The 24,592-nt window shown below is 46.6% G+C and overlaps 2 protein-coding genes across 5 annotated transcripts in view; one reads left to right on the plus strand and one right to left on the minus strand.

Moving 5' to 3' along the window:
- The window catches only part of LOC309615329 (uncharacterized protein), a 56,030-nt gene extending 50,029 nt beyond the window's left edge, over positions 1 to 6,001 (plus strand). The window contains exons 7-8 of the mRNA XM_082364807.1: positions 4,641 to 4,720; positions 4,762 to 6,001. The gene's annotated coding sequence lies outside the window, so the exon portion shown is untranslated. The remainder of the gene's footprint in view (positions 1 to 4,640; positions 4,721 to 4,761) is intronic.
- Positions 1 to 24,592, minus strand: part of LYN (LYN proto-oncogene, Src family tyrosine kinase) — a 111,304-nt gene that overhangs the window by 14,969 nt on the left and 71,743 nt on the right. For all 4 annotated transcript variants that reach the window (XM_082364748.1, XM_082364745.1, XM_082364746.1 and 1 more), the window contains exons 9-10: positions 20,205 to 20,387; positions 18,057 to 18,133 (exon numbers count right to left, since the gene is read on the minus strand). In XM_082364748.1, the coding sequence (XP_082220874.1) occupies positions 18,057 to 18,133; positions 20,205 to 20,387 (260 nt within the window). The remainder of the gene's footprint in view (positions 1 to 18,056; positions 18,134 to 20,204; positions 20,388 to 24,592) is intronic.

Here is a 24,592-nt window from a genome sequence, read left to right on the forward strand (position 1 = left end):
TTCCTGGTCTATATGTATTTTTCTTTCTTGGTTTCTTTCTTTCTTTTTAAAACCTTAATCTTTTTTTTTTTTTTTTTTTTGGTTGTTGTATTTACTTTGGCTAAAGTAAATCCAACTCTATTTCTCTATTTCGCAACAGCAGGAAGAAATCGGAGACCACTTTGGCTAATGGAATCTAGGATCAGCTTTCCTTGCACGAATATGTCCTTGCTCCTCCAGGCCACTTAGTCTAACCATTGTCAGCACTGCAGAAAGAGCTGTTGCATAAATGCAGCCCCCACCCAGGCTCAGCCATCCTCGGGGACCCGGGGAGAGGCGGGCGCTCGCCTCCTACTTTCTTTTTAACTAAATTATAGTTGACTTACAATGTTTCAGGTGCAGAGCAAAGTGATTCAGTTATACATAGGTATATATGTATTCTTTTTCAGGTTCTTTTCCATCACAGGTTATTACAAGGTACTGAGTATAGCTCCCTGTGCTCTACAGTCGGTCCTTGTTGTTTATCTACTTTATATATAGTAGTGTATATCCGTTAATCCCATTAGCTCAGAAAGGCTGATCTGTGAAGGAGTTATGTGGAGTCGCTCAGGTTTGGTGAGGACACAGTCTGATTCAGGAGATTGCTTTGTGCCCACAGATATTTTAGTTAGATGATGATGGTAATAGGTAGGTGGGTGATTGATAGGTAGGTAGGTGGCTGATTGATAGGTAGGTAGGTAGATATATAGATGGATAGTTAGACATTAATAACCACTACTTCTCCCACCACTAATGGAGCACTTTTTATGTACCAGATACTATTTTACATCCATTACACCCAATTCACATTTCATCTGAATAACAAATCTACCCGGTAAGTTTTATTTCCATTGTACACATGCAAATGAAGCTTAAAGAGGTACAAGAACCTGCTGAAAGCCAGGAGGGAAGGAGAGAGCCAGGATTGACACCCAGGAGTGTCTGACCACCAGATCACATTCCAGAATGTTCCATCAGCAAGAGAGCTCATAACTAGATGCTTCTGGAACTCAAATTTTTCATCAAGAGAATACTATTTAACTGAGAAGAGAGAAAAATGCTTTTGAAGTTTCCTCCTGGAATTCATTGTTGTTAAGCCCAAATTTCACCTCTCAGAAAAGCTACCACAAACCTTCCCCAGGCAGAGCTCAGGATACCCATCTCAGGAAGGACATACAAGCTTGGTTTGGGTTGTCTTTGTCTAGAGCAGGGTTTCTCAACTTTTTTCCATTATCATCTCCTAAGGAGAAATTTTTAATTAAATTAAAAATTTAAAATTAAATACAAAGAAGTTAAGATTTTGTCAGGTAGGTCTGAGCTCTGGAGGGCCACAAACTATCGTAACACCTAAGATTTTCCCATCTGCCAAGAACCAATTTTCACTCCCTTGGGGGCAACTTGCCCCATTTTGAATTCTTGGTCTAGAAGAAGCTAAACTGAGCAAAGAAGGTATAAAGCCCATTTTGCCCTATGACTCAAAAGAGAGAAATAAGATGGATGATGATCTATTCTTGGCTTGAATGAGGTTAAGGCTCTGTCAGAATGAAAATAACCAGGCTAAAATTAAGCAGGAAAATATTCTTTCATTCAAATAACCCTATATATTGCAAAAAAATCAATAAATGTCTTTCCCTTTGGAAATTTGATGGGGCTGAAAGGAAATTACTTTCCTAGGGTCACACCACAGGTTAGGGCAATGGTTTGGAAGTGACTTCAATTTCCCTTCTGTGCATTTAGCCGTTAAATGAAGTTTACACCCTTACACCAGTATTTCTTAACTCTGGCTGTGTACCGGGCATCTTATCTTAACCCGGGTCTCATCCTAGACCACCTAAACCTGCATCTCTAGGAGTGAGGCCTCCCTAGGTGGTTGTGACCTGCAGTCTGGGTGGAGAATGGCCCTTGTCCCTTACCACCTTCTGGGAGCTTGATTCTGACCCTGATTTATTCGATCAGCACCCGGATTCTAACAAGCTCTCTGGGTGACCTGTGTGCACACCGAACTTGGAGAAGAACTGCGTTAGATCCAATGCTTTTCAACTTCAGCTCTTTTAGGATTTAAAGTTCTAGACGGATTGGAATGAAATCTCGGTCTCAACATCACGAGTAGATGGACTGTTGTCCTCCTAATGCTGGGGAAAGGAATTCCCCAACAACTCAGCTGAAGAAAAAGAAGGAGCAAGATGGGCAGAGCCAGAAGGGAAAAGCCCAGGCGGGGAGATGGGGGTGTCATGCTGAAGCTGGGGTGGTGGCGGGCCAGATAACGGGGGTGCGGGCTAGTCCTAGTACATCAGCAGCTCAGAATGTGCGTCCTGAGCCTCTGTTTTTCTTGTAACTAAGGGAGAAGGACTCCAGCCTTACAGCTCAGAGGCAGGGAATCCGGAACCTCTTCCTCCACATCATGGTTCTGGGGCCGGGCCACTACTTAGAGGGCTTAGGAAACTGATTTAATCTTTCATCTTTAAATCATCTGAGGGGATTCTCTACCTCTTGGGCCATGCCAGCATCACGCCAGCATCAGGCTCAGTGATGCACAAACATGAGAAAACCTTGACTTTCTAAACCACCTGCCAGCACTAAAGAAGAACCAAAAATGTCTCATCTCCATGTGCTAATTTCCAACTCTGTATTAAAGAGTCTGTGTGTGAAGCTACTGGGCATTTGAAGTAAAAAAGCACCCCTATTACCTAAAACGAGAAAAATCATACAAGGAGATAACTTTAGTAATGTGTCTGTACTCCTGGATTAAAGCTACCTGATTCAGGGTTACATGTGCTTGTCATTTCTTGAGCTCTTCAGCCCAAATAGCGTGGCGGGTGTACATTTCCTAGTTCCTCTTTTTGTACCTTCAGTGGAAACATACGGTGACATGTTCTCTGTTTGATGTTTCTATGTGTGTGTGTGTGTGTGTGCATGTGTGCGTGTACACGCATGCACTGCTGCCCTGGGAGGACAGAGAGGAACTACTAGGCAAGCGAGTGACCCACTGGGATCCCAACCTGAGCCAGTAACACAGCGGCTTCTGGTGAAATCCCAGGCATCTAGTACCCAGTGAAAGTTCTAGGCACAGAGGAGATATTAAAAATGATGCATCCTGGGCTTCCCTGGTGGCGCAGTGGTTGAGAATCTGCCTGCCAAGGCAGGGGACACGGGTTCGAGCCCTGGTCCGGGAAGATGCCACATGCCGCAGAGCAACTAAACCCGTGTGCCGCAACTACTGAGCCTGCGCTCTAGAGCCCCCGAGCCACAGCTACTGATCCCACGTGCCACAACTACTGAAGCCCGCGTGCCTAGAGCCCGTGCTCCACAACAAGAGAAGCCACTGCAATGAGAAGCCCGCGCACCGCAATGAAGAGTAGCCCCCGCTCACCGCAACTAGAGAAAGCCTGGGCGCAGCAACGAAGACCCAACACAGCCAAAAATAAATAAATAAGTTTTTTTAAAAAAAATGATGCTTTCTGAGTGAGAGGCCAATCTCATCTTGTCAGGTGCGAAATAAGCCGCCCCCCAGCCCCATGGCCATCCTCCAGGGAGGCCTTTCAACTGTGCTGTGAGAAGGAAAGGCGTGACCATCGGGTGCCCGCCAATCAGCTTCCCAGACAGGGACCTGAAGGGCTGGAAACACACGTGTGACCACAGAGGACACTCTGACCCCAAATACTGGGGATCCTGCCTCTCCCACTGCTGGTGTGAAGGCGACGCGCCAACCCCCCCACAGACGCACCCTCAGGGGCCCACAGGCACTGCCGCCTCCGAGGGGAAGAGGCCCAGCCTCACCGGTTGGTGGGTGCACGGCGTCCGTCCCCGGCATCTGAGACCCCCAGCTGGTGGGGCATCTCGGAGGACCACCACGGACACTCCCTCTCTATGGCAGTGTTGCCAGTGTGTGTCTATTTTTCAGTACGTCAGTATCCACACACGTGATTTTACACCCACCCACAGGCATACACACCACGCAGATACATACAAACTTCTGGGACGTATTCAGAACCCAACATTTCATAAAGCATTATCCTTCTGCTTCCTCTGCCTATCATTTTCTACCCAACCCCCCGACATGCACACTGACCTATGCACACACTTATGATGGGCAGGGTGGCGACAGAACGCAAAATGCTTTGCAGATGAATGTTTCCTGGGGTATGAGGTCAGAAACGTTAGATCAGAACAAAGTTTCCAGAAGCACCTGAGGTGAGCATACTCCTTTATATTCCCTCTCCAATATCCACGTTTAAGTAGAAAGTCTGTGTCCCCGTTCCCCAGATGAGGAGGAGACCCTGGGAGCGGCCTCCGCAGACATCTACACGCACCCCTGCCTGCACTGCCCTGAGGAAGGCAACCCAGGACCCTCCTCTCTGGTCCTCAAATACATTTACTGAGAAGGGAGTTGCCAGGGACCATCTGGGGCTCGCAGGATGGCGATGCTTGGGGCAGGAAATACCTAACACCAATGCCCGCTGGGTATATACAAGACAGACTTACTTTATGTGGAATACAATGCTGGAGAAGAAATCTCAATCAAGTTTTACAGACCAAGGCAGACTCAAATAACCCTCCTTGCAAGTGACCTTCCCTGCTAGCAATGGCCACAGAGGTCACGCATCTTTTTCTGTTTTTCCCAGAAACCCAATCAATGCTGTGAGCCCGGCATCCCACCCAACCTGCCCCAGCCTCCAGCAGGGTCCCTCCGTCCGGGGCTGAGGCTCTGAGCCATCCAGCAGGCTCCCTCCGTCCAGGGCTGAGGCTCTGAGCCACAAGCCTGTTCCCACGCATGCGATCAGTGCACGGCCCGCGCAGGTGTCACCAAGGACCATGAAGGAAGCTCTGGACACACAATGGAGTGTTTGCACGGATGACCTCGCCGTGTGAGTCTTGCTTTAGGGTTCTGTGTTCACCCGAATTCCTTCCGCTGTTCTGAGAAACGGGCAAGTAACAGGCTATCTTGCTTAGTGAGTGATTTTTAAAATTTTAATGAGAAGAACCCACATGTGAGTCAGACGAGGGAGGGAATAAAGGAATAAAGGAACCTAATTGAGGGACTCGATGTGATCTCTCAAGCAAAGCTAAAATCTGCCCCAGGAAATTCCAGCCTGAATGAGAAACTGGAACCGAAAACCCAATCTGTCTTAGAATTGGCCGGTTGGAAAACATTTGTCACTTAGACAAGCAGTGAGAGAGACTGCACAAGAAACCTGCCAGAAAGCAGGAAAGACTAAATTTTGGGTTTCCTGTGGCTATACCTGTTCCATTAGGCATTGCTTGCCTCACTCTTTAGATACATATTTCCTTCCTACACTTGGGGAAAGTAGAATTCAAATAATTAATTACTTTCAAAAGCCTTAGGAAGCTTACAAAATAATAATAATGCTAAAATTAATAAGTTGGAACCAAACAAATGGGTTAAACCTACAGTCTCTCTGATGGGGTCTCAAGCCTCTCTGAAGGGTCCTCTCTATCACCCCTGGGGTCAATCCCAAACTGACCTAAAAAGACCATTTAATTACAACACAAAAATAAAATGTAAATAAAACCAGGGAGTTTAAAGTGAGAACACACCTCCTCGGTACTCCAAATATGATAGCATTTGTTTTGTAGTACGTGGTAGTTTCTATAGATGTACTTTTCTATCTATTAATATTCATTGATCCTCCATACTGGATCCCTACACTCTTTAATCCATAATTTGGATAGAGGAAGGGATGGCATAGAGCTCATTCCTTGCTATGTTTGGAGGTCAAATTTCCTCGTATGTTTTAGCTTTATTGGGTTATTAAAATATTCTTCTTTATTCCTCTTTTCCAAGCAAAACTTCTAAGAAATAGTGGAGTTTATTGCTTTGATGATGATGATGGTGGTGATGATGGTGATACTGATGATGGTGGTGATGGTGGTGATAATTGTGGGTGATACTGATGATGGTGGTGATGGTGGTGATGATTGTGGTGATACTGATGATGGTGGTGATGGTGGTACTGATGATGATGATGATGGTACTGATGATGGTGGTGATGGTGGTGATGATTGTGGTGATACTGATGATGGTGGTACTGATGATGATGATGATGGTACTGATGATGGTGGTGATGGTGGTGATGATAAGGGTGATGGTAATGATGATGATGAGGATGGTGACAGCTGCCACATACTGGCTGCTTACCCTGCCCAGGCATCTTGCCAGGCATTTATAATCCCTAAAACAAGCCTATGAAAGTAGCCAATATTCATAGTAAAGATGAGAAAGCTGAGTCTCGGAGAAGTAAAAATTTTTCCTAGATAGACTTGGATTTGAATCCTATACTAGCTTCTTCCTTTAAAAAGAGCTACAAACAGTAGAATGTTTGCAAGCTGACATCAGGAAAAAGGAGAGAAAGGAGAAATAATAACTAGATCATTTAAAAAGTGGCCATGTTAAAGTCTGCAGTCTGTAATACCTTCATAGCTGAAAGATGAGGGCAGAGCTTGACATGTACAAACTTAGGGCTGGTGAAGTTTTTGTGACGGATCAAAATTCAATCAATCCAAAAGCATGCAAGGCCCCATAGAGTCTCAGGGAGGCATGAGTTCCACATAGAAAACTGCACTGAATAACCATATTTAAACCAGCAAGTTTCCATGAAAGAGATTTACCTTCATTAGCAGCAAAGGAAGAACCATTTGTCAACTAATTCTCATAGACTTTCTCTTGCAAAAACTTATTGGACCAGTTCACATCCATTAGGATGGCTATTATAGAAACAAAGAAACAAACAAAACAAAAAAACAAAAAACCAGAAAATAAACAGTGTTGTTGAGGAAGTGGAGAAAGTAGCACCCTTGTGCACTGCTGGTGGGAATGTAAAATGGTGCAGCCACTGTGGAAACCAGAATGAGTGTCCCTCAAAAAATTCAACATCGGATTACCATGTGACCCATCAATTCCACCACTGGGTATATACCCCAAACAACTGAAAGTAGACACTTGTACAATATCTAACTGATATTTGTACACCCCTGTTCATAGGAGCATTATTCACAAAAGCAGAAAGTGGAAACAACTTAAGTATCCATCAATGGATGAATAAAAAAACCAAAATGTTTGGTCTATGCGAGCAATGGCATATTATTCAGCCATAAAAGGGAATGGAATTCTAACACAGGCTACAACATCGATGAACTTTAAGGACAATATGCTAAGAGAAATAAGCCAGTCGCAAAAGGGCAAATACTGTATGATTCCACTCATACGAGGTACTTAGAGTATCAGATTCACAGAGACAGACAGTAGAATGGTGGTTGCCAAGGGCTGGTGGGAGGGAGGATGGGGAGTTAATGGGTACACAGTGTCAGTTCTGCAAGATGAAAAGGGTTCTGGAGATGCTGGTGGTGATGACCGCACAACAACATGAATGTACTTCATGCCACCGAACTGGGCACTTAAAAATGGATGAAATGTATGTTACGTGTATTCTATCACAATTGAAAAATAAAACTGGGAGCTTCCAGCTGTAGGGAAGCAGGAGCAGAGGTGGTAAAGGCTGTTGGCCACAGGGAGAGCGGGCAATGCCCATCACCCACCCCTGCGCAGTGTGCTGACGACCAAGGAAACGCTTCGGCAGCTTGTGGTGGCACCCTGGATGGGGACGCCCATGCACACCTGGGGGACCAAACCACACTAGGCAGCGGTCAAGGCTCCTCCCGCATCACTTCCGCCCCGGGCCGCTCCTCAGTCTACCCTCAAATGAACCCGGTCTTGACGTGAACACACAATTAGGGATTAGAAGGAAGTAGACCAATGATGCCTCAGAAGACAGTTGGACAGTTGTGACTGTGGATCAGAGACTTACAATGGGTCATCTTGGATTTTATATACAAAACGGGGGCAGGTTTCTTCTCAAAATCTCAAGTTTTCCACTCTGCAAAGTGGCGATAAGAATAGCATCAACCTGGTAGAGTCCAGATGAGACTGAAAAGGAGAATGCAAGGCTGCTCAGTGCATGATGGAGATGAATGATCACTATGACTAATATTAGTACCACTACTATTCATAGCGAGAAGACCCACATCCAGACCTGGTTCATCATGGTGAACTGACAGAAGGGCTGCTCTCTTAGAGCCGAGGGGCTGGAGGTGGGAGGCTGCCCAGAGGCGCCCGAACGCAGCCTCAGGCACACTGCTTCCCCGCTGCTGAGTGGCTGCCGCCACCCTTAGGAGAAGCTGGACCCAGACTCTGCATCCGCTGGCGGGGCTCCCTGATACCGGCTGCCTGAGGTTGTAAAGGGATGCCCCGTCGGGGATCACCCACCGCCAGTCAGGGAAGGGACTCCGCACTCTGTACCCCCAGGACAGGGCAGTCAAGAACCTACACTAAGATTAGAAATCTCCTTTGCTTACTCTCCCCTCTTCTGCATCAATTTCACTGCTACTACTGTCATCTAGTTGACCTACCCCTGGATATCCCTGGTGGTCCAGTGGCTAAGGCTAAGTGCTCCCAATGAAGGGGGTCCTGGGTATGATCCCTGGTCAGGGAACTAGATCCCGCATGCATGCTGCAACTAAGAGTTCGCATGCTGCAACTAAAGATCTGCGTGCCGCAACAAAGACCTGGTGCAGCCAAATAAATAAATATTTAGATGACCCACCCCTGATCTGCAGCTAACGAACCATGCTTATCACCCTGGAAGGAGAAGAAGGAAGCAGAATGTTCTCAACTTATGCCAGGGATGGAGAAACAAGAGAAAAGCCATTGGCACTTCTGTCCAGTCTTCTGCAGGAGAGAGGATCTGTGATGGCCAGATCAGAGCTGCCTCTGAGGAGGAATGTGGCCTGACTGGGTACGCCCCACACACCTGCAGCTGAGGAACAAGTCACTGGGCACAAACATGCAATTCTGCTCGCTGAAAACAAGCTGTGACTGTCAAGTGACTCAGAAACACTCCTACTCTGATCTCTTATCTGGCTACTGGGGCCTAAGGACATACATGCAGAAAGTAAAGTTTTGTCCACAGTAATGTTTTGTATTGTTACTTACATTAGTGAAAAAGTAGAGATTCTCCAAATGTTCATCTACCAGGGAATGGTAAGGAAATCACGATACAGTCACAGGAATAGAATATTATATTGTAATAGGTACATACATGTTTATGGAGAGTTTTCAATAAAATGAAAAACTGTAACATTCAGTTCAATATGTACAAAACAGCACATACGGTACAAACCTAACGTGTAATGAAAAGAATAATTAGAAAGGATGGATAATGATGAACTAATAACAAAAAATGGGTAAAAAGCTTAAAGAAACAGTTCCCAGAAAAATAAACTGCAAACAAAGAAGGAATATAGGAAAAGATGCATGACCTCATCTATATTAAATAAACACAAATTACAGCAAGGAAATACGGAAGTTTGACATATCAGACTGGATTAGAGAGAGTTAAGACTTATGTCTTAGGGGCTTCCCTGGTGACACAGTGGTTAAGAATCTGCCTGCCAATGCAGGGGACACGGGTTCGAGCCCTGGTCTGGGAAGATCCCACATGCCGTGGAACAACTAAGCCCGTGCGCCACAACTACTGAGCCCACGCACCACAACTACTGAGCCTGCGCTCTAGAGCCCACGAGCTACAACTACTGAAGCCTGTGAGCCACAACTACTGAAGCCTGTGCGCCACAACTACTGAGTCTGAGCTCTAGAGCCCGCGTGCCACTACTCCTGAAGCCCGCGTGCCACAGCTCCTGAGACTGTGCTCTAGAGCCCGTGAGCCACAACTACTGAAGCCCGTGAGCCACAACTACTGAAGCCCACGTGCCACAACTACTGAGCCTGTGCTCTAAAGCCCGTGAGCCACAACTACTGAAGCCCGCGAGCCACAACTACTGAAGCCCGCGAGCCACAACCACTGAAGCCCGCGTGCCACAACTACTGAGCCTGTGCTCTAGAGCCCACGAACCACAACTACTGAAGCTGCGTGCCTAGAGCCCGTGCTCCACAACAAGAGAAGCCACCGCAGTGAGAAGCCCGTGCACCGCAATGAAGAGTAGCCCCCGCTCGCCGCAACTAGAGAAAGCCTGCACACAGCAATGAAGACCCAACACAGCCAAAACTAAATAAATAAAATTAAAAAAAAAAAAAAAGAGGTCTTAGAGCAGCACTCTGGCTGCTGTGTGACAGACGGGCTCTGGAAGAAGCAGAGCTGAAGCCCAAGGCTAGTTAGGCAGCTACAAGGTCATTCATCCTGTGAGTGTTCGACTTGGGTCAAGAGTGACAGCGGGGAAGGAGTTGGGGCCTCTCAGCTCGCGCCCCGATTCCAAACCCAGGCCCCACAGTGAAGTCCCTGGCCCCCCGGGACATGTCCAGCTGGGTGTCCCACACTTCAATCCCCACAGCAAAACCGACCCCCGCGCCCCCCAATCCCGGCGTCCACGGGGCCAGGCGCTCGGCCGCCCATCCAGACACCTCGCTTTCCCTTCTGCACACCTGGGATGGGCGGGGCTCCGTTCGGCCCACCCGCCTCCCGGGACCCCGGGCTCCAGCCCCGCTCCCTCCGCGGCACGGCTGTGCCCGGGGCAACGCAGGGCGTGGGGAGCTCGGCGCATCGCCTTCCTGCTTAGACGTTCACGGGCCCCCGTCACGCCGAGGACGAGGAGCAACCCGCCCGCGTTCGCGGCTGGGCTCCCACACCCGCCTCCTGGGCAACGCGGGGCAGCCTCCGGGTGGGAGGGTCGGTCCTCCCCGGACTCAGCCTCTTCAGGTTTCGGGCTCCCGGGCCAAAGTGCTCTTTGGTTTGGGGGCACGGGGGTGGGGAGGAGGCCGGGGTGCTGAGAAATCTAACTCTGATGGAAAAGCTCCAGGACGGTTCCTGCCCACGTCACGGAGTTCCCTTTAAAGACGAGCTTGGATGGAGCGCAGACACGCCCCTGCCCCCTCCTTCCACCTTTCGGGGTCTCAGGTTTACAGAACACAGCAGACCAAACCAAAGTCAGCAGCAGCAGAGTACCTTCGGAGCAGAGCACCTGTGGTTTCTACAGCGAGCCCGGGGTCGGGAGGTCGAGGGGCCGGGGGTGGGGGGGGAGGTCAGAGGCCAGTGGGGAGGCCCAAGGGCACGTGACAGTAAATGCAAACAGCACCCACGGATTCCTCAAAGGTAAAGTAAAACTCCCGAGAGACCATCTGCTGAGCATAATCACTTTTCCCTTTTCTCCAATACGTACATCTCTTCGGTTACCTACAAATCACTTAACTGCTCCTCCCGCGGAACCCAGGGGTTGGCAATGCTTCTGGCTTTCCTTAACGTCCGTGTCTAGCTCTCAGGGTCCCTGCTGCCACCCCGTTACCCCTCTCCTGTGCCCTTACGCACCACGTTCCCTCAGCCAGAGCCGCCTCCCCACATCCGCCCCTGCCCAGCCTCGCAGGCCTAACGCTGTCTGCCAGGCTCACCGCCCAGGAGGCCTCCCCTCCTGCCGTTCCCGCCCCGCTTGGGTTCCACGCTGCTCCTCGGGCCCTGAAGGCAGCCCGCAGCGCGGCCCGCTCAGCCCCGGCCACGGCCCCAGCGTGCTGCCCGCCGCCGACCCGCTACTTGCCCTCCTCCTGCAGCAAGCCATCAGCTCCCTGACACTGGGATGCGCCTTGCTCACCCCAGCCCTGGCGCACGCCTGGCTGAGCGCAGCACACGCTGTGGTGAAAAGGGGGGGTACCGAGGGGGTGAGGGGAGCACGGGGAGTGCGAGCGACGTGCTTAAGACAAAGAGCAACTGAATTGACTCTGCAGCCCCCCTCCAGTGCGTTCACGTCCACGTTTAAAAATAAGCAGCTGGTAATGAGCCCTGCCCGCTCCTAAACTACTTTGATTTGATTCTAGCCTTGCAGGCTTCCAAGATGAGTATCTGAAGAGGAAATTATTTTGTGACTTATAGGCATGCTGACCACAAATTGCCGCGCCTGGATAAAATCATTCCCAGATAAGAGGCAGAGCTGGCACGTAGACCAGAAGTCCCACCACCTCCCCCTGGACATGAGCTGAAAGCTTCCTATTGGTGCTAGAAAGGTTTCCAGTCAAAATTAAAGCAAGAATAACTTCTTCTGCCTTTTCTGCTATGTTAAACTACCAGTTGTGGTTCTTCTGCTTAAATATGCCAGACACCCCTACCACCTAACAGAAAAAAAAGTGTTCCTGTTTTACGCTATTTTATTTTTTAATTAATTAATTAATTTTTGGCTGCATTGTGTCTTCGTTGCTGCGCGCGGGCTTTCTCTAGTTGCAGCGAGCTGGGGCTTCTCTTCCTTGCAGTGCGCAGGCTTCTCGTTGTGGTGGCTTCTCTTGTTGTGGGGCACAGGCTCTAGGTGTGCGGGCTTCAGTAGTTGTGGCTTGCAGGCTCAGTAGTTGTGGCATGCTGGCTCACTAGTTGTGGCTCAAGAACTCTAGAGCACAGCCTCAGTAGTTGTGGCCTGCAGGCTCAGTAGTTGTGGCTCGTGGGCTCTAGAGCACAGGTTCAGTAGTTGTGGCACACGGGCTTAGTTGCTCCACGGCATGTGGGATCTTCCAGGACCAGGGCTCGAACCCGTGTCCCCTGCACTGGCAGGCAGATTCTTAACCACTGCGCCACCAGGGAAGCCCTTTACGCTATTTTAAAATGACAGCTTCCTATTCTTCCAACTTTTTCAGAAGGAAGCTGCGTATGATCAGTTCTTCAATGCTGACAGTAACTCTACTTTCATTTGTCCATCTTGTAAGTTTTCATGGCTGAAGTTTAAGTCTCAGACATAAAATTCATTATTCAGAAAAGATAATAGAGGATTTACGTGCCTGTCACCTGGGTACTACATTTGTATGATGCATTCATATTCCTTTGTTTAGAGCAATGTCAAAATCTTATATCAGCATCCTCTGAATATACTCAGAAGCATTCATTTTAACTTTTGGGTGATAATTGACACAGATATTCTAAGTAGGAGGAGATTTTCTTAGTCGTAGAACATCAGAGCCGAGGCAACAGGAAAGCTGACTGGTGACCCGCTCTCACAGAGGAGGACCCCGGGGCCAAAGGGATGATTCTCCCCAGGCTGGAGCAGGTTTTCCAACTCTCAGCTCAATGCTTTCTCCACCATTAACATCATCAATAGCTCCCTTCACAAAATGACACTGATACTTCTCATATTGTGTAGAAAGAGAGAACCACCGTGTCTGTAAGACGGTTTACATTGGAAATGGCTTCCAAGCAGTGGCTCCTCAATGACACACAGCGAGGGACCACCGTGTCCTGATGGCCGTGTGACCCCTCAGCAGGGCGGACCCGGCTCAGACGATTTTGTGGAATTAACTGTCTCTGCAGTGCTGGCCGCTTCCCCTGGAGGAGGGTCTTGTGGTTGAAAGAAGAGCCGACCACGTGGGGCCTCCCTAGAGTCACGTATGAGAATTCCCGTGTAAAGAGGGGAGATCAAATATGAGGTGGAGAGGAGACCCAGCCTCCCGGATGAAACGCAAACCAAGTCTGTCACCTGAGGTTCCACGTGCCACTGAACCCGATCCGGCGTTTCGATGTGATTCTCCCTCCAGCTTAGCTAGATTAAATGTGATGACACTGTTAATTAGGGGTTAATACCAATAAAGGTTTTGAAAATAATGTAGTTGCTTCATTATGATATTATTTGTGGGTGGGGGAGGTATGGAGGGGAGCCTTGAGCTGGACAATGAGATCCTAACTTATCTTTTAGATTCTTTACAAAGAGACAGAATGAGGAGACCCACTCATGGGCAAGTACTCCAGAAACTTCCCCACAACAGCCCCCTCCAGACACTTCAGACCCCATTTACCACCAACAGACTGGTGGGTTCCAACTTAGAGTATGACAAGGGATCCCCAGTCTATATGCTGTTTTCTTGATCAGTAGATACCGTAATGAGGGCAGACCCAGAAGCTCTGATGTCAAAGGCCTTTGTACTAAACTGGCTGAGAATCACATGATGGTAGACTGAGGTATCCTACCTGCCTTGCTTTCCCAATTTCCAACTTAAATGTGGCTTAAACTTTAACACTAGGGGGCAAACTGTATCTTGAGCATGATCACTTTGTGATAGAAAAATCTACATCTTGGTAATAGAGATTTTGGGGGGAAAAAATGCTAAATATATTATTAATTCTGATAATCAAAATCCTTAAAAGGGGAAAATGCATATCAGCATAGTGTCAGGTGCAAAATCATCACAGGGGCAACTCGGCTCACGGAATGACAGTGGGGTGCAGAGGAAAGAGCAGTTATTTACAGTCAGAGGAACCAGGATGGAGCCCAGCAATTCTACCCACTTGTCTGTAACCTTGGGCAAGTCCAAGGTAAAATGTATTAAAATGTATCCTCATCTGTAAAATGTATTAAATAACAACATAAATGCTTTCAAGCTTGTTGGGCTCAAATTTAATGATGGAACCAGAAGTGTTTTATTATCTAGAAAGAGTTAAAGAAATGTTACTTGCTGCCATGATTATAACAACAACTTTGATTCTCCCGTTTTTATTACAGTTTTACTCACACCTAATTGTCCATTTTGTTTTTGGTACTTTTTATACGTCAGGGATGTTGCCTCCAGAGACCAAGAAATGCTTTGATTCCCTGGCCTGAATTACAACATGACTTATCTGACTTCCATATTGCAACTGTGAATTTTCCACTTCTTTTTCCTCTCCGTTTGACAAGTCTACGATTCCATTTCTGCCTTTGCTGAAGGGAATTCCCACAGATTTCACCCCCTCCTCTTTTCAAGTTCATTTTTCTTCTCTCACATGAGGCAAGGGCTGGAAGGGAATTAGGCAAAGTCTCTCTGCTCTGAAGTTATCAAACTTTCTTTGCCAAGGGGGCATTTTCCTACTTCAGCGCAAAAAGGCCAAGATGGCTTCATTTAATACAAGAAGGAAAGCACTGGATAGAGCTGATTTAGTTGGGATTTCTTAATCTCCATTAAGTGAAGAGGAAGGCGGGTGTGGCCTGAGACATGGCTTGCGGGGTGTGGATTATACTGGAGCTCCGAAGAGCCTTTCAGAACTCATCCTGAGATAGGAAGTGATGAAATCAGCTCTCACATGAACGATCACGTGCCCTCACCTCCTTCCTGTCTCGATGGGCCCTCAGGGAGAATAGGGAGGGGAAAGGAGCATGGGGAAGTAGGTGGTGGGGAGAGGGAAGAAGAGGCCAGAGGAGAGTCTGGGAAAAGTCCCAGCGCTGCCCCTCACATACCCCTCCCCCCTCCCATCTCCCCCGTTTCCTTATTCTTCTGGAGCTGGGAGTCAGTCAACTGGTTTATTTCTACTCTCAGTCTCCCATTGTGAAAACCTGCTGTATTTAACTACAGTTTCTTGTGCACACTCAGTTTCCCAAATCTCTGATGCTATTGACAATGCAAATGGAAAAAGGAAAGTGTAAACGTATTTTACAGGCTACTAATTGTTAGCGTTCAAACACCACATGGACTCACCAATTCTTCTGCTTTACCCTATTTCCACTCTAAATAGTCAAGTGGAGAAAAGGGGTAGGAAAGGCTGGATTATTAGGTATCCGGGTGTCCTGTATCCCCTTCTTTTTTTTTTTTTTTTTTTGCCGCACCACGCATGTGGAATCTTAGTTCCCCCACCAGGGATGGAACCCACGCCCCCTGCATTGGAAACACGGAGACTTAACCACTGGACCGCCAGGGAAGTCCCTGTCCTGTATCACCTTGGGCCAGCTTTATTCATATTTACTATTCTTGAGTTATTCACTATGGGAAAGCTACAATGTTAATTACTGGCACATGATGGAGAGGAAAAGGAGAAAAAATTCAGAGATGACTTTCTTTGTATAGAGATCATTTCAGAAAGGCACATGAAGACGGAGGGGTGCTGGTTACTGCCAGTCATAAAGGGAACAGGCGGTATCCCAGCGGGATGGGGCAGCGGGCACGGTTAACAGGAGCAGGTGTGTGTGGTATATGGTCTCAGACTGAGACCGGGGCGCACAGGTCCCACCCTCGTTGCCGAGGTGCAGGCCCCTCCGATATTATAATAAGAAAAGCCACAAGCAGATGAAACAGATGATAAGTAAGGGGCAGCTGGTCTCATGCGTTCCCCCTTGAGGGAAGGGCTGGGGAAGAGTCTGGGCAAGGTTTGCACCGTGAACAAAGACGGACTCGAAAGGACATGGATCCCCTTGTAAAGACCATGAGTTTCGTGCTGACCCCACCTGCTAGGGCCTTTCTGAGTGCAGCTGCCTCTCCACGGACACTCAACACTCCTGCACTTAGAACTAGATGTACCCGGCGGTCACTGCTGGGAAAGCCAGCCTGAGACAGGTAAGCAAGAGCACCATCCCGTGAGCTGGCTTTGGTACTCTGGCTTGGATGGTGACCAGTGGCAGTGGCCTTGATTGCACCCGGCCCCTCCTGGAACCTACAACCTGAAAGTCATGGTCAGTGCCAGGCTCTGTGATAACTGACTTGGTGAGTTACAGAGGTTTAGAAAGCAACCTTTCCCCCCACCTCATTTCTGTTAGAAAAAGTTAACCTTTGCAGTAATAGGAGTAATTTAAAAGTTAAAGACTAGAGACGGAGGCCTTGACTTGGACCTTAAAACCTCCGAAGATGTCAAGGTACTATGAGATAAGCTATACAAAATCAAATACAAAATGCCCACATGACAAGATGAAGTCCTACTCAGGTGTAGTACACGCCCCGACATGCTCATTTCCACCCTACAGAACGGTAGGCACAGATCAGACCCTTAGGGCTGGGGCGAGGGTGACCACTCAGGCCTCCAGGCCACGTGCCCCGCTCCTCCACACCCCTGTCAGCCCCTTTCCCTTTCAGGAGCCTTTACAACCCCCTCTCAATGCCCTCATCCAACAGGGCGAGCGGAGGGCCTCGTTCATCGGTGCCAAGAGGGACCCAAGCTTTGACTTTAACCCTCGACACATCTCCTTGAAGCAGCAACGACCACGCGCCTCGGACAAGCGAATACACTGACCCAAGGAGGCAAAGGCCCTCCTGACAGTGGCTACCGAGTGGCCGAGCCTCGGCACCAGCTCCAGTCGAGGACACTGGGCTCCGGCTCTGCCCCCGACACTCTGCTGCACAGTATGTGTTCTGGGTCTTCCTCAAAGCGCTTGACCCGTGGACTAAGTCATTCCTTCAGCCTCATCTTCCCAAGAAGGCCTTATCAATTTCCCAAGTTTTAAAAGAGGGTCTGAGGAAGAAATGGGCATAAGAAATGAAGACCATAACGACCCCCCTTTCCCAGAACTTCTAGAAACCTCTCATGCTCCTTTGGGCTTTATGGTATGTGGTCTTCCCAGCATGAACCACCCATGACCAGTATCAAGAGACAAGCAAATCGCTGAACATGACTGACGGACACAACGAAACCCTGAAAAGTCAGTAGCTGGCAACATGCAAATGTGCATTTCCTTGCGATGCCAGGCACAGGGCTGGGTTTCTGGGTAACTTCCCTCTTCTCTTAAATACACTTCAGAAAACATCATGTGGTTCCAAACTAAACAAATTTGTAACTTTTAGGCTAGTACTAGAAATGCTATAAATGAGTATTTCTCAGAATCCTAAAGACACACCCAACAAGAAGGAGTGAAAGGGGGTAGAGAGGGAAGGAAGACAGTTCCTCTGTTTTCGGGAACACTGAGGACTTAAAAGCATCAGTACTTTAGATCAGTAACTTAAACACCACAGACGCATCACTTAGAAGGTGCTGTGCTTACACCCCGTGGAGTTCTTCTCCAAAATGCACACAAAGTGATCAGCTCAGTCGTGCTGTTTCTATCTCTCACGCAGAAATGAATACAAGTATAAAGAGGTGGACCTGGGTCAGAGACAAGGGCGTCCAAGTCAACACTCGATACATGCACACACACATTCCAAGGGAAACACCCATCGCCGCCTCCAAAGACACGTCCTTTGGGAGATCTTTTTGTTATCACCGCTACCGGGAAACACAACGCAAAGGCCTTCTCCCTGGAAGTACAATTCCATCCCGAGTCTGAAGCAGGGAGGTTTTGCAAATTTACAGCGTGCCGGTTTTTTCATACTTCACCTGAGCAGAGAAGTCAATCAGCTTTGGAAGCAGCACTTTGCCCCCTTCGTCACTCTTCAGGAAATCCAGCAAACTGCCTGTTGACAGAGGAAGGGATCGTTAGTGTAGTTCAAACACACAAGAAAAAAATCCAAACAGAATTCAAAAGATCATTCCTACTGGCAGGGCAGGGCGGGGCGAGGGGGACCACGCAAAATGACTGCTTTGTAAATCTGTGTGGTCACAGCGCCTTTTCCTGACGTGGGTCAAACCCAGTCCCCTTTAACCTGTCTCCTTTGACCTGATGTGAAATGTGCATGAGCTCCAGGTAAGAAAAGGTGACGGTGGATGCTGCTTTCTCGCTACTGAGCACTTCGTACCTGCCACCACGGTACACGTCCTGCAGCACCTGATCTCCAGAGCTTCTCTGGCACAGAAACGAGCCAGTCGGCCTGCCTGTGTCCACAGCAGCCGCTCAGCTGGGCTACTGCCCTCCGTGTCCAGCACGGATCTCAGCCATGCCCCAGGCGCCCAATGAGTATTTGATGAACCAACTGCGCTCTGGAGGAAAGTGAGACCTTACTTAAAGGGGCGCGTGCCCACAGGCAAAGTCTCCTGCTTCCTGGGGCTTCATCTCTAAAACACGACCTGCTTCTTCTTCTAGAACTTATGGTGCCAACCTGAGGGTAGGCTTGGGCAAGTTCTGTACCTCGTCCGAGTCCCTGTCAAGAGAGGGCAGGTCCCAGGAGATCTATCAGAGTCCGCGGGAGGACATGTTTAAAGCACGTGCCAGGGAGCTGGCAGGTAGTAAGCGCTCAATTAATCCACAACAAACACTGCTATATTTAAAATGGATAACCTACTGTACAAGGTTACAATGGATACAAGGACCTACTGTATAGCACAGGGAACTTTGCTCCATATTACGTAACCACCTAAATGGGAAAAGAATTGGAAAAAGAATAGATACGTGTGTATGTACAATATAACTGAATCACTTTGCTGTATACCTGAAACTAACACAACATTATTAATCAACTATCCTCCAATATAAAATTAAAAGTTAAAAAAAATAAAAAATTTTTTAAAAATCCACAACTCAGAACAGTGGTACTTAGCCCTCAGACTGCTGGGAAGGTTGAGTGAGATCCCCCAGGGAAGACGTCAAGAGCAGTCTGACATATAGTAATTGCTCAATACAAGGTAGGCACTGTTATCCGGAGAAACTCATGTTTACATTTATGATTAAGAAATATTATTAGTTAATTAACCCAACAAGTATCTACTGAACTGCTGCTTAAATGTCTGACCCTGAGCCTGGTTTCTGGGTTGTAGCAACCTAAGCCACAGGCAATAGGGCTTTTTAAAAAACAATGTTCTTTATTGGAAGGACTCTGGGGGACTAATATTCTGAAATATTAACATATATTAAATAAGAAAATGTAATAATCATCTATCTAACCTATTCAGCTATGACATACACTATAATCTCCATTCTGCAGGAGACCACTGTTAATTCTGGATTATGGCTTATGTGTCTTTTCTTCCTTCATTCCTTCCGAAGATTCTTTAGAAATCACTTAGCAGTTTATTAGTATTTCTACTGAACTGGAGGCAGAAGGGTGGTGGTTCCAGATCCTTCATCTGAAGGTGACAACAATGGGAGAAAAGCTGGTGGCTCGAAACCTCTTCCTCAGGGATTCTGTGATGACACAGGAATTTGACCTTGACAGGCTTTAAAAATATTTACATTTTGAAGTGACACCCTGAACATTTAGGTGACGCTAAAGAGGAAATGGAACTGGTTTTGAAATTTTGAGAACTCACATTTTGAACCCATAACAATAATACTCTTATTTGATATCCATATTTACTTATTTGACAGATACTTCCTGGGGGCTGACTAGGTATGGGGTGCGACTCTTGGAGCTAATGTGTACATGGAGACAAGTGCAGAGAAACTAGGAAGACGACAGATTCATTTTAGAACAGGTGACTTCCACTGACGTGGTTTATGAAAAGGCTTCAGTCTCCTATGTGTGCTGATGCTTTGGTAGGGAGCTTGCTGTTTTACAATTTGAAGTATCTGCATCTTCTCGGAACGCTTAGGTGTTTTCCTTTTTGAGGGTCCGGCCCCCGCAAGCACGGGTGCCGGTGGGTGGCGCTCACCCTTGGCCATGTACTCGGTGATGATGTAGATGGGCTCCTCCTTGGTGACCACGGCGTACAGCCGCACCAGCTTGTCATGCTGCAGGGTCTTCATGAGGTTGGCCTCTTCCAGGAAGGCTTGCACAGACATTGTGCCCGGCTTCAGGGTTTTTACAGCCACTTTGGTACTGTTGTTATAGTAACCTAGGGAGAGAAAAGAAGGGAGGCCGTGATTTATCAAAAACTTCATGCAGACTTAGAAGAATATTTAGTTATAGACAGAAAAAACTTCTATGAACTCTACAGTGTTAACATTATCTAAAACCTGTATATGTAACATTAGGGGCAGCTGAGTAAAGGGTAGATGGGAATTCTCTGTACTATCTTTACCAAAAAACCCCTAGAATGATTCTGAAATCAACAGGTTTTTTTAATAAAACAATGATAAAATAAAGCTCCATATACGCACTGCACCATTTTCTCTAATTAATAAAATGTTCTTTATCTAAGACCAAAAAACCACACACACCAAAGCTCTATATACTCCTGCGTACACACAAACCCTGGCAATGGTCTGGAAGAAAATACACCAAAATACACTGAGGACAGGCTTAATTATGGGTGATTTAAATTTTGTTCACCATACCTTTAACTCTTTACCAAATTTACTGCAATGAATATGTATTATTTTTATAATCAGAAAAGAAAAAGCTTTGCACTTGAAAAAAATTTACTAACTTTAAAGTACAAACAATACACTAGAGTCAAATAAACATTTCCCAAAGTTTTCAAAGAGAACTCGATTCTGCGTGAACGAAGGGCTCTGGGCTGAACTGTCCGGGGACCATGGCCCGCCCCACCCGCTGTGCCAGGAGATGCAGCGGGAGTGCGGACAGTCCATCAGGGAAGATGCCTGTCCGAGTCGATTAACTGCAGCATTTCCCACACTTGCTTGACCCCGGAACACTTCTTCATGTACCTTTTCACACCCCACAGAACGTACTTTGGGAAATACTGCCTACTTAATCTAGTTCCCCCAGGGCACCGCTTTTCTGGGACCTGCCTCAATGATGTGCTTACTTTCAAGCTTGACTTTTCTCCTGGGAAGGCTTTTTCTCAGTTTGTAAAGCAGAAGTAGAGATAATCACATGCCCCTTTCCTTTCCTTTCTGTTTCCATAGTTCTCAAAGGGTAAGATGTGACAAAGTGAGAGAGTGGCATGGACATAGATACACTACCAAATGTAAAATAGCTAGCTAGTGGGAAGCAACCGCATAGCACAGGGAGATCAGCTCTGTGCTTTGTGACCACCTAGAGGGGTGGGATAGGGAGGGCGGGAGGGAGGGAGATGCAAGAGGGAAGAGATATGGGAACATATGTATATGTATAACTGATTCACTTTGTTATAAAGCAGAAACTAACACACCATTGTAAAGCAATTATACTCCAATAAAGATGTTAAAAAAAAAAAAAAGAAGTAATAAAAGGGTGAGGAGGGAGGGAGTGGCAGCTGGTCACCACCACGAGTCATCCTGCAGGTCACCTCTACTTGGTGGGTTACAGCCTGATAGCACCTGCCCCAAGAAAGACACAAGTCTAAGGAACGGTGATGTGAAAATGTCCAGTCCCTTTTCAGGTCACACGATTATTAGCATATACACAGCTTATGCTCAGTGAAAATCAACAATGGTGGTTGGTCTTTGGGTGGCAGAATTTGGGGCAGCTTTGACTTTCTTTTGTTCTTTTTTATTTTGATTAAATTTGTGAATGTGTATATATCTTTTTTTTTTTTTTTTGCCAAAGGAATTATTTTTAAAAAGTAAAGGAAGTATGTTTCTACTTCCACACCTTCCAATGGGTAAAAAAAAAGTGTTAGTTTACAGCTAACAGTCAACTCTAGTTAGTGATTTTTCTTCTTATCATTAATACTGCTTTTTCTGCTAAAACTTTTCCTTTTATATTCTCCTTTGATTTGTACTTAGTAGTAGCTTTCCATGCCTTACAGAAAAATGAAGAATGCAGTATATAAAATAAAGTAAGCGTGGGAACACATGGATAAGACAGTAATATAAAGCTGACAAAATATTGTCCTAGGTCATTATCAAAAGCCACAACCTACACAAAATAATGGAATTATGAATATATTAAATTGATTTCCATCTCCATGCATAATTACAAACAGTACGACCTTTCATGGCTGTAAAGAGTAAATTGAAAGTAAATCCCACCAACGAAAGTCCTTTTAATATTACATTTGCATCAAAAAGGTTCCATTATAATTTGTTTAAGAGTTCATAAATAGGTCTTCATTTACATCGATATATCCGTGGCAAAGTACAGCAAGGCGTAACAAGAAAGGATACCCTCTTTGATATATAAAACTGACAAAGGACTAGTGTCCAGAATATATAAACAATTCCTATAAATCAATAAGAAAAATAGAAAAATAGGCAAAAGCTTGGGTGGGCATTTTAAAAAGAAGAAATTCTAATGACTAACAAACTTGTGAAAGAAACTCAATCTAATCAGTAATCAGCGAAATGCAAATAAAGCCACAGGGAGAAACAACCACCCAGCAAGACAAAAATGACAAAGTCTGACAATCTTGAGTGCTGGTAAGTGCCGGCCCCTTGGCAGGGGAGCTGGCGCAGTTCCTGCAGGTCCTTTCCTGGGCTCTTTTCTGAGCATCACTGAAATTCAGTCGTAAAGCTTCTGTCTCCAACAATACCCTCAAGGTCCCTCGAAGGATGTAGACACAGCAGACTCCTTTCTAGTGCAGTTGTGTTGAGTGACCACCCACCCGGGCTGTGCCGACCTGGGGCCCACATCTACCCAGTACCACTGTGCTGTCAGGAAATGGAACACTGCCGACCCTTGTATGTTGCTGGTGAGAGTCTAACCCGGACGAGAGCTTTGGAAGTTAAGTCGGCAGCATTTCGTGGAGTTGAAGATCTTCACGGTTGAAGATCCAGCAAATCCACTCCTGGTCATCTAGAGAAACTCATGTACCCTCGCACCAACCAGCACAAAGATGTTCCCAGTAGCCTTGTTCACAGTGGCCAAAACGTGGGAGCGACTCCAATGCCATCAATAAATAGTGAGAAATAGGTAGGATTCCTTTACATAAAGTTCAAAACCCGGCAGAACTAAACTATAGTGTGCACACACACCTCCATATTCAAAAATAGCAGAACTACAAAGAAAAGTCAGGAAATTATGGCAAAGTCAGAACAGCAGCTGCCTTCGGGGGACAGGCGGGGTTGTGACCGGCAGGGGGTGAGTGGGCGCTTCGGGCTGCGACCTCAGTGGTCACCACGCAGGTTTTCATGTTGTCATTAGCTACGAAATCCAGCATTTGTGTGCTATGCACTTTTCTGTCTGCTTGTTACATCACGTAGCAACCAAAGAGAAAAGAGCAGAACTACTCTCGCTTTGTCGTCATAAAAGCCATGGGACTCATTCAGACTTCCACATAAAATAAAATTATGGGTAAAGGATGAAGAGAAAAACGCTTTCCAAGCGTAGGGGGAAAAGTTAGCAGGAAATACTGCAGCTGCTAAAGATATTAAAAATGCTGATAAAGAGTTTGAGACGAACAGTGAATAAAACAGCTGTGTCAAACACAGCTCCAGGATGGCCACAGCCTCCGCCCGGTGGCCTCTTAGGGCTGTGACATTTGCGCGATAGGGCAGGTTTCCACTTGCACTAAAGGCATGATTTTTATTCAGCGCTAAGGATCAAATTGTACTGTACCAAGATATCCCCTGGTAGTGGCAGGTTCACACCAGTCACAGAGATTTGGATTGTCATTACAGATGGAAACATACACACCACTATGTATAAAATAGATAGACAACAAGGACCTACTGTATAGCACACGGAACTCTGCTCAATAGTTTGTAATAACCTAGAAGAGAAAGGAATCTGAAAAAGATTCTTATATGTAACTGAATCACTTTGCTGTATACCTGAAAGTAACACAACATTGTAAATCAACTATACTTCAATAAAAAAATAAATAAATTTTTAAATAAATAAATAAAAAGGGAGTTGCAAAGCGATTTTAAAAAATCTTTTGAAGGTAGTAAATAATTTCGTGTGGGTGCTGTTCTTTGCCACAGGTAAAGAAAGCCGAGAAAGCTCCAACTCCAGGTGTGACTAACTTGCCAAAAAGAGGCTGACTACCACATAATGGAGGGTGGTTTTACAAAAGATGCATGTAGTTGATTTTAGAAGGCGGCTGGTGATTCATGTCAATGCAGCTGTGGCTCCTATGAAAACTGATCCAGCAAAATTCAACGCAAAATCAGCTTCCTTTCTTTCCCAAAGTCTCTTCAGAGACCAAGTGGCAACAGGAAACATCACCCTTCGTGTCACTGATGGGTCAGTTCCCTGGGAATCCAACAGCCC

The sequence above is a fragment of the Balaenoptera borealis genome (assembly GCF_965194805.1).
Source record: "Balaenoptera borealis genome assembly, chromosome: 17".
NCBI lineage: Eukaryota > Metazoa > Chordata > Mammalia > Artiodactyla > Balaenopteridae > Balaenoptera > Balaenoptera borealis.